At 46.0% G+C, this 10,108-nt stretch overlaps 2 protein-coding genes across 2 annotated transcripts in view; both read left to right on the top strand.

Annotated features, from left to right (window-relative positions):
* The window catches only part of Mgat5 (alpha-1,6-mannosylglycoprotein 6-beta-N-acetylglucosaminyltransferase), a 265,798-nt gene that overhangs the window by 57,231 nt on the left and 198,459 nt on the right, over positions 1–10,108 (top strand). The window lies entirely within an intron of this gene.
* Positions 3,057–3,880, top strand: LOC131925313 (small ribosomal subunit protein eS6). The gene has a single exon (XM_059280608.1). The coding sequence runs from the start codon at positions 3,092–3,094 to the stop codon at positions 3,839–3,841; it is 750 nt and encodes a 249-aa protein (XP_059136591.1). The 5' UTR covers positions 3,057–3,091; the 3' UTR covers positions 3,842–3,880.

Here is a 10,108-nt window from a genome sequence, read left to right as displayed (position 1 = left end):
CAAGCTTCAGGGTCCTTCTGTCTCTGAGGTCACAGCTTCTGATGTGGCTATTGAGGATCTGAACTCCGGTCCTTGTGTGTGTGTGGCGAGCACTCTCTTTACCGGTGGAGCCACCTCTTCAGCCCTGAGTTTTCTGGTATTTTCTGGAAAGTTCAGGAAGTCTGGCCATCCCAGGTTGTCTTTACTCTTAGCTGTTCACTAACCAGACACAGGTTAGTGAATGAGAGGACGTGGTGGGAGAGGGTCTAAGAAGGAAGAGAAGGGGACTGCGTCAAACAAGGGACAATGTGATCTGTCTAGAAGGGAGCCTCCTGTCAGCTAAGGTGGATATCTTAATAGCGCCCAATCTTAGATTCTCTTGTTATGATCAAGGCCACCTTGCCTACCTCGCTTCAGACCAGTGTTTCTCAACCTGTGGACCATGACCCCTTTGGGGGGGTCAAATGACCCTTTCACAGGGGTCACCTAAAACCATGAGAAAACACAGGTATTTACGTTATGATTCATAACAGTAGGACAATTACAGTTACGAAGTAGCAACGGAAATAATTTTATGGTTAGGAGTCACTACAACATGAGGAACTGTATTAAAGGGTCTCAGCATTAGGAAGGTTGAGAACCACTGCTCTAGACTAATAGGTTGGTAAACTTGGAAAGGAATGAGAGCTATTATTGTATCTACAACATCTCCCAAGGTGACCCGATGTACACTTAGAGCTATGAAACTAGTATCTCGACTTGGCATCGTGTGCCAGTTTTGAATGAGAGAGCCACCCAGAAAGAAGTGAATTGAGATAGCAGCTAATCTGACCTGATTGATGGAGGGTGTCACAAAAGAAGTTCAATGCTAATTGAACTCGTAGACCAAATCAGGCCATGCTTCTAAAGCAAACACCCAAATGGCCTATTCATGGCACGTGTACTAAGGTATTAATAAACTCCCCTCAGATCCCACTGTGCCGGTAGAGACATGTAAATCATTCTAGTAATGATTATGGCCATTTTTTTTTCCCCTGCATGGGTGATTATAAAAGTTGTTTGAATTGGGTTATAAATCTAGTGGTCTTAAGGGGTGAGTGACACAGATTTAGTTGATTTGAAGGAAGGGAGGAAAAGGAGAGAGAACAATTAAAATTAACTTTGGTGGTTTTCTGTTTGGTACTATGACTTCACCCACCTGTAATTGCCTCTTTATAAATCAGCTATGTCTTTGCTGCCCACTGCCTGGCTCCCTCCTGCCAGGATCCCATTCTAGGCTATACATATCATCATCCTTGATTGTTAGAAAATCCAAGTAGCTAGCAAATCAAAGCCTAATGTTCTCAATGAGAAGTCGAGAAAAAAAGCGGCCAAGTCACCATCCGTTTCTGCTGTATACAAAGGGATGGTTCGAGGCGTTAATTATTTATTTTTCTCATCCCTATAACCAGGACTGCTGACCAGAAGAAACTTAGAAAAGGTTTATTTACCCTTACATTCTGGGAGGGATACAGTCCATCCTGGTGGGAAGGCGCCTCAGCCGGAATAAGAGATTGGGTCACATTGTAACCACAGAGTGTGCGCAGGAAGTAGGGTGGAGTTATAAAACCTCAAGGCTCAAGTCCAGTGATAGATTTGCTCCAGAGAAATTCTTCCTCCAATCCACAGCCTTCCCAAATAGCACCACTAGCTTTCCAAACACCGAGCCTAGACATATGAGGCAGGGGCGGGTCCCTTCCTGGGATGTGTAACATTCAGAGCAGTGGTCATGTCTGAGTGTTCTTACCCAGGGATGTTTTTTTGGGGTACCCTGAGTTTGCTTTCTGAAAGGCAGTGAGGTAGCTTTTAACATTTTTATTGTTTACCGTATTGTTTCTTTGCATTTCTTTATTTTATTTTGATGTGTGTGTGTGTGTGTGTGCACGTGCATGCTTGTGTGTGCACATGATTGTGTGTGTACTCCATAGGACAACTTGCAGGAGTCACTTCTCTCCTGCTATGTGGGTCTCGGGGATCAAGCTCCGGTTGTCAGGCTCGGTAGCAAGTGCCTTTAACCACTCAGGCATCCCACTAGCTCTTTTTATTTGTTTGTTGGTTTGTTCATTAAGACAGGGTGTAGTTCAGGTTAGCCTGGAACTGCCTTACATAGCCTGAATATGGCCTTGAGCTGCTGATCATCCAGCCTTTGCCTCCACAGTCTGGGAGTCTAGGTGTGTACCACCAAACCCAGTTTCTATGATGCCCTGGACTGAATGCAGGACCTTGTGGATGCCTGGCAAGTGCTCTTAATTAACAACAGAGCTTTACACACAGCCTCTATAATTTCTACTTTTTAAGGACATTAAATACAATACATATTTACATATATGATCGCCCATCACCCTCTGTGCAGGGAGAGCCTGAGAGAACAGCATTGACCAAAGAGCTAGACAGCACATGATATTCAGACGTCGACTAGGCACTAAGAGCCCAGGAGGTTTCTGAAGGTTGTGTGTTGTATGCTAATGAAAACCATTTCTATTCTTAATGGCGTGGTGGTTAAAGGCAGGATGCTGCATCAGGGAAACGGGTCAAAGTAGAAATGATGGAGGGCCCTGCCAGTTTCTCTTGAGATTATCCTCCATTTAGCAAACAGTTACATTATCACATGGACACACACACACACACACACACACACACACACACACACACACTATAGCATTTTTAAAGAAACCATATTTAGAAAGAGAACGTGTGATTCTCCGATCATTTTGTCCCTTCATTTATCAGAATCAAAAGCTTTACTCTTGCAGTGAGTTACTTTTAGAGAAGTGCTTCAAACAGCAGAGTGGACCCACCTGTCTGCTCCTGGCATTTGGAATCAAAACAAACAACAACAACAACAAAAAAAAAATTAAAACACACAAAAGGGAGTTGGCCCTGTGAATTAATCTTACCCTCCCTTCTGGGTTCTGAACTAAAGGTAGTGGAAGCATCTAGATGAAGATTAAAATACAATACAGAGTTAGTTTAATAGTTTCATTGGTAACATGCAAAGGAGTCATAGATCTTGCTTAAAAAGCCAGACACTGCTCTTTTTCGTGGCGCCTCCTAGGCGGTCGGCTGTGTCAAGATGAAGCTGAATATCTCCTTCCCCGCCACCGGCTGCCAGAAACTCATCGAAGTGGACGATGAGCGCAAGCTTCGCACGTTCTACGAGAAGCGCATGGCCACGGAAGTGGCTGCCGACGCCCTGGGTGAAGAGTGGAAGGGCTACGTGGTCCGAATCAGTGGCGGGAATGACAAACAAGGTTTTCCCATGAAGCAAGGCGTGTTGACCCACGGCAGAGTGCGCCTGCTGTTGAGTAAGGGGCATTCTTGCTATAGACCAAGGAGAACTGGAGAGAGGAAGCGCAAGTCTGTTCGAGGATGCATCGTGGATGCCAATCTCAGTGTTCTCAACTTGGTTATTGTAAAGAAAGGAGAGAAGGATATTCCTGGACTGACAGATACTACTGTGCCTCGTCGGTTGGGACCTAAAAGAGCTAGCAGAATCCGGAAGCTTTTTAATCTCTCTAAAGAAGATGATGTCCGCCAATACGTGGTCAGAAAGCCGTTAAACAAAGAAGGTAAGAAGCCCAGGACCAAAGCACCCAAGATTCAGCGTCTTGTTACTCCACGTGTCCTGCAACACAAACGCCGTCGTATCGCTCTAAAGAAACAACGAACCAAGAAAAACAAGGAGGAGGCTGCAGAATATGCTAAACTTTTGGCCAAGAGAATGAAGGAAGCCAAAGAAAAGCGCCAGGAACAGATCGCCAAGAGACGTAGGCTGTCCTCTCTGAGAGCTTCTACTTCTAAGTCTGAGTCCAGTCAAAAATAAGTCTTTAAGGGTAACAAATAAATGATCATACCTTAAAAAAAAAAAAAAAAAAAAAAAAGCCAGACACTGTAGCAAGTGCCTTTCATTCCAGTGCTGGTGGAGAGAGGGGGAGAAACAGGCGGATCCCTGGGACTTTCTGGCCAGTCTCTCCTGCATGTTGAGTTCAAGGCCAATGAGAAACTTGTCTAACTAAATAAAAAACAAATATGTATGTGCCTGAGGAGTGACAGCCAAGGTTGGCCACTAGCCTTCCACATGTTCTTACAGACTCATGCTCACACCTCCATGAACACACATATACCCTCAAAGTACACGAAGTATAGTAATCCCAGGTCAGTCTTCAGCATCAAATAAATAAATAGGAAAATACACCACAGTTTTGCTATTATAGATCAGAATTGGAAGATGTGGCTTGGATGTGGACTTCTGACCTTAGCTGCCCTAAGGGATGCCTGGGCAGTCACAGTCAGGCTTTGCACTGAGGTACAGACACCCTGCTTTCAACAGGAGAACTGCAACGGAGTGTCTGTCTAGCAGTCTTCCTGCCCTGAGATAAAGTCCTCCCCTAGAAGCCTCCTAACAAGGCAGGAGACTGGTCATTCTCCTTTCTTCCTGGGAAATTGATTATATGTCTTGCATGACAGTAAGTCCAGTAGAGCCTTCCTTTTATAAACCACTTGATTTGTTTTGAAATCCAGGTACGTGAAACCCAAACATTGGACAGTTTCTTGCATAATTTTGACTTTAGGACCAGTAATCAGAGTCTGGCTTCAAATCTGCCTTTGGTCTCCACACTGAATGCATTTTAATGAGCACATGTTCTTGAAGCTGACTTTGTGGACAGAGCTTACCTTTCCTTACACAGTTAAATACTGGATGTTGTGCATTAAATGAGCAAATTGACTTGCCATTAATCACTTGGAACATTAGCAGATAGGCTGTCAAGATGAGTGAAATGGGGCTAGGGAGACTGCTCTGTTAGTAAAGTGTTTGGTACCCAAGCATGAAGGCCTGAATTCAGATCCTTAGCATCCATCTAAAAAAAAACAGGCAGCCTGTAATTCCAGTGCTGGGAAGGCAGAGACAGGAGAATCCTTGGGGCTTGCCTTCCACTCTGTATAGGAGAATCAGCAAGCTCAAGGTTCAGTGAGCGACCCTGTCTCCAAAATTAAGGTGGAAAGCAATTGAAGACGGCATCTGATTCACCTCATGCCTCTACACTCATGTGTGCATACACACCCACCATATATGCCACATCTACAGCCAACACGTGCAAAAAAATGGGTGAGCTTCATAAGCTTTAACGTATTGTATTTATTACGATTTTAATCCCCTGTCCTATGTGAATAGAAACTAAGAGAAATGTAATCACATTGCTGAGGAATGTAGATGTGTAGTCACTTGTATGTGGAAAGGAGTGAGTGAATTACTGAGGCAGAAGCTCATCTGTCACAAGGGGTCAGGTGAAGCTGGTATGGAAGAGTTCATGCATTGTGAATCCCATATGGCTCTTTCCAGTTGCCTTCAGCAAAACTTTGAAAGGGTATTAGTGGTCATGAAGATGCGTTCATGTTCCTTGGAAAATATAGATATTCAAACATTTTCAGAAGCTTGAAGTATTGGTTGACATCCTCTTCTGCAATATTTAGGCACCTGACAATTGTGCTCGCTGAAGGCTTGATGGCTGTTCTACTTTTGAAATCAGCTGTGGAAGTATTTGTGGTTACCAGTCAGTTCTAAAGAGAGTACTTCCGAGACTATAAAACACCATCACAAGCTCGAAGCTCCCTCTCCACCATGGCTAGTATTGACATGTGTAAAGAACACATGAGGCATATTGATCCTGGGGGTTATTCATGTTATCAGAATTAAGAGTTGGAAGATTTATATCCAGGTTATATCTTGGGCCAAAATCTGTGTGTGTGTGTGTGTGTGTGTGTGTGTGTGTGTGTGTGTGTGTGTACACGTGTATGCATGCAAGTGGAGGTTAAGCACTGACCTCAGTTGTCTTCTCAATTATCCGCCACCTTCTCCAAGTCCTCACTACTATACCTGGCTTTTATTGTAGGTACGAGGAATCAAACTTGGTCCAATAAGCAAGCACTTATTGACAGCAATGTCCAGAGCCCCCAACTTCTGCTTCTCTAAGGAGATAACCAGCCAGTCTTGGAGACAGATTATCCCATAAGCCAGTAGGCATACTCTTCCAGGGAGCAGAGAGACTGCCTCTTAAAATATTGAAATAGGTCCCATTTTCTGTCTCATTAGATAGGAACAATAGGGATGATAAAAGGAACATTTAATAATTCTCATTATTCTGCCTGTATATTAGAATCTCCTAGGGAGATTCTATTTGAAATGCCCCTGTTTGGGCCACACCCCAGATGAACTGAATCAGTGTCTTTGGCATATTTGAACCCTCTACCTTTTAGAAAGCAGCCGGGGAGTCTTTAAGGGGGTAGGGGTTGACGGGCAGGCTGTGCGTACTTGAGCTAATTCATCGTTGGTGTGTCCCGAGGGCTTGGGATGCCAGCTCGGCTGACCCAAGACTGCTGTGTTGTTTGGGAGACTTGACCTTGACTTTACAAATTACAGAACAAGTGAACTTAAGCAGCTGGTGTGCGACGGCTTGGTTCTTCTCCAAAGACGACAATTCATGCCTGGGGTGTCGGGGGGCCTGAGACAGGGGACGCTGTGTGCGGCCTGTGGAATGACTGTGTCCTCCTTCAGAGATGGTGAACCTGTTCTGAGGTCTAAGTGTGATAACCCTCTGATGGCCGTGTCAGGGGCGTGTGTGTGTGTGTGTGTGTGTGTGTGTGTGTGTGTGTGCATGCGCATATTTTCTCTCACATCAGCGAGATGTTAACCTGGTGATCTTAATCTAGTCTAGTTTTTTTGCATAGTCTGGCTATCCTTTTTCTACAGACAGAACACTCTTGGTGTGGGCCAGCACCTAGCCTGGCTTCTCTCTGGATAAGGCAGGAGGATCCTCCTGTAGGAGGCCTGGTCATTGAGCAATCATTCATTAATGGCTCTTCTCTTGATACTGTTGCTTCCTATATTTAAGATAATTGTAATTCTTTTTGTGATGGTTTTCTTTACTCTGGAGACATTCGGGCTTTGACGTTTATGTGCATTTTCCCTTCCTTCCTTCCTTCCTTCCTTCCTTCCTTCCTTCCTTCCTTCCTTCCTTCCTTCCTTCCTTCCTGGTGTTTTGAGGCAGGGTTTCTCTGTATAACAGCCCGAGCTGTCACAGAGCTCACTCTGTAGACCAGGCTGGCCTCGAACTCACAGAGCTCTTCTTGGCTCTCCCTCCAGAGTGCTGAGATCAAAGGCGTGTACCATCAGACCAAAACTGTAAACTTACTTAAAACATTTTTTCCCTCCCCCTCCCCCATTCGCCTTCATAGCTTGATTGCGTGCTAGGTTCTTGGGTGTAAACTTTGTAGGTGACGAGGTCTCCTGCTGTGTCAGAAGGCTGGGAATGTTTGCAGAATTCTCCGGGTTGCTGTGGTTTCACACCGTGGGTGGGAAGCTCTGTCAAGTGTGAGTAATTTATGGTTCTTGTGAGTGGGACTCGCAGAACACGGGCAGTCATGGCTGACAAGGTCGTCACAGCTTCCTGCCCACCCTTGTCCTCTCTCTCCTGTCCACTTCCCGGCAAGATGTGGACCCAGGAGGCCACGTCGGAGAGACGGGATGTTCACTCCAGAGTTTCTCTTCTCTCTTCCTCCCCTCTGTACGTGGAGACCCACCTTGCGAACGGCGAGGCAGGGGAGACAGGATCTTTGAAAACATTGTATTTGATTTTTAAGTTACATTTATGTATGTGTGTTTTGGGGTGTATGTGTCAGAGGAGAGCTTGCTGGAGTTGGTTCTCCTATTCTACTCTATGGGTCCTGGCAACCAAATTCAGGTTATCAGCCTTGGAGACAAGTTACCCACTGGGCCATCTGACTAGCCCCGAAAGCCTACGTTAAACAAAATATGAAGCATTTGTGGACTTTCTGGAACTCTTGAAAAATCCTTTGGAGCACAGCGTGAAAGCCAGTAGTTTGGTTCTCTAGGCTCATCCCTAGTCATGCCACTTTTAAAGTGCTCTTTGGTTCTAGAATGTTCTGCCTTTTAGCCATAGGCAGAATAAAGCTATGAATCAAAGATTCCCAAGTGTTTTCTACGGTTAGGGCCTTTTCACCATCTCTGCTGACGTCTCCCTGTGGCCACCCTTGTATGACAGTGATAACTCACAGCATCCGTAGATGGCTCCCTTGCTTCTCTGTTCTGTTCCTATGTTTTATATATGCTGTGTATGTATGTGTGTGTGTGTGTGTGTGTGTGTGTGTGTGTGTGCCTGCATTTGGAAGCCAGAGGCCAGCCTTTGATGTTGTTCCTTAGGTTCCGCCCCCCCCTTATTTATTGTAAACTGTTATTATTACTCTGTGTGTGTGTGTGTGTGTGCGCACACACACTACCCAACACACATATGGAGGTCAGAGGGTAACTTTGTGGCGTCGGATCTCTCCTCCCACCTTTTCCTGAGTTCTGGGGATCACATTCAGGTTGACACGATCGCAAAACAAGCAGCTTTACTGCTTGGCCATCTGTCTCCCTGGCTTCCTCATTTTTTGTGATGGGATCTCTCACTTGCCCTGAGCTCAGCAATTTGCCTAGGCTGGCTAGGGAGTGAGCCCCAGGGATCCATATACCTCTACTTTTCTGTGCCAGAATCAACACTTTTGGCTTTTTGCTGTGGGTTCTGGGGATCGAACTTAGGTCCTCATGCATGCAAAGCCATCTGAGCCATCCCCCCAGCCCCAGGATTCTTTACCTTTTGGGACCTCACAGAGCCTGGAGGAAAGTTGAAGCAAGACTGTGTTGCTGACTAGTAGGTAAATTCCTCGGGATTGCCCTTTGTATCCAGGGAGGATGGGTTCTGTTATTCCGGGGCCGGGGAGGATTTGTGCAGGAGGTGAGGTTGAGTCAGGAGGTGTGGGTGTGGGTTGCAAAGCGAACAGAGGCAAGCACAGATGGTTTGGGAAATCCTGAAAGTTACTGGAGAGAATGAAGGTAAAGCCGGGTCTCTTAGCCACGGTCAAAGATAGATAGGAACTGATTCAGTACACGGTTTGGGCAGAGTATGAAACTGGCTGAGTTAGAGCAGGTAGTCACATGCAAATCGTACTATGTTCTCTATGGGACTGGTGGGGCTCTGGGTTGGCGCTGGCTTCACTGCTGAATGAATGAGCCTCTCTAGCTTTATCCATCTTCTCTAGGGCCAGGGACTGATGAAGGACACTGGACAGTTGTTTGAAGGACCTAGTGGATCAGTGTAGTTTTACTGCTGTGGGTTGGGCTGTTTTCTGAACAGTCCTCACCTGAGTAGCATCTGTTGGGTAAGGTGTGCCCAGGAGCTACCTGGAGCAAAGCCTATGAGGTTGCTACTGAGGGGTAAGAGTGGCTGTGTCTGGGGAACTGGAGGCCAATGGCTCCATGAATGTTCTCCCGCTAGCCTGTGGTCAGCCCTTGTAATGATACAGTGTGGTCTTTCTGTATCGTGGAGGGCGGAAGGAGGCTGCTGCAGACCCGAGAGGCCTGTTTGCTAAATAGAGCCCCAACCCCCACCTTCAACTTTGAGGGGCTTTCTTTCTCATTGCCCCTTTGAAAGATGATTCATACAAGCTACCATTCTTTCAACATTGTATCATGATATTCACAGTGATTTATCTGCAGTAGTTACTTCCTATGGCTAGTACCTGGCAAGAAGTATCATCGGAGGTAAAGCTTGGCTCACAAGTTAAGAAGGGATCCAGTCTGGCTTGGGAGGGAAGTCAGGGTGCCAGGAATTCGAGGTGGCTGGTCACTTTGTTTATGCAAAATTTGAGAAATATTTGAGAGCAGAGAGGGAACAAATCCAGACCTCTGGTGACCCCCTTTCTCCAGCAAGGCTCCATCCCCTAAAGGTTTCACCTTTCAGACAGCACCACCAGCTGAGGACCGAGTGTTCAAACACATGAGCCTTGGGGGGGGGGGGCATTTTTTATTAGAACACATCGGCCTCATCACAACCTATTTTAGATATTGTAGGTCCTCCCAAGGAACCCTGCATACTTAAGATACCACTTCCAGCCATCCCTACACCTTCGTCCACTCACTCAGCCCTAAACAGCTACTAGAGTGTACCTGCCTCTGCCTATTTTAGAAGTTTTGTGTAAATGGGACCATGTCAGAGACTTGCTTAGGCTCGCAAGGTTCGGGTCCCAAAGAGGA

The sequence above is a fragment of the Peromyscus eremicus genome, chromosome 15, assembly GCF_949786415.1.
Source record: "Peromyscus eremicus chromosome 15, PerEre_H2_v1, whole genome shotgun sequence".
In the NCBI taxonomy this organism is placed as follows: Eukaryota; Metazoa; Chordata; class Mammalia; order Rodentia; family Cricetidae; genus Peromyscus; species Peromyscus eremicus.
The sequence above is the reverse complement of the archived record's forward strand: the minus strand, read 5'-3'. Positions and strand labels throughout refer to the sequence as shown.

Coding starts and splice junctions, on each gene's coding strand:
- LOC131925313 (XM_059280608.1), top strand. CDS start 3,092: ATGAAGCTGAATATCTCCTTCCCCGCCACCGGCTGCCAGAAACTCATC.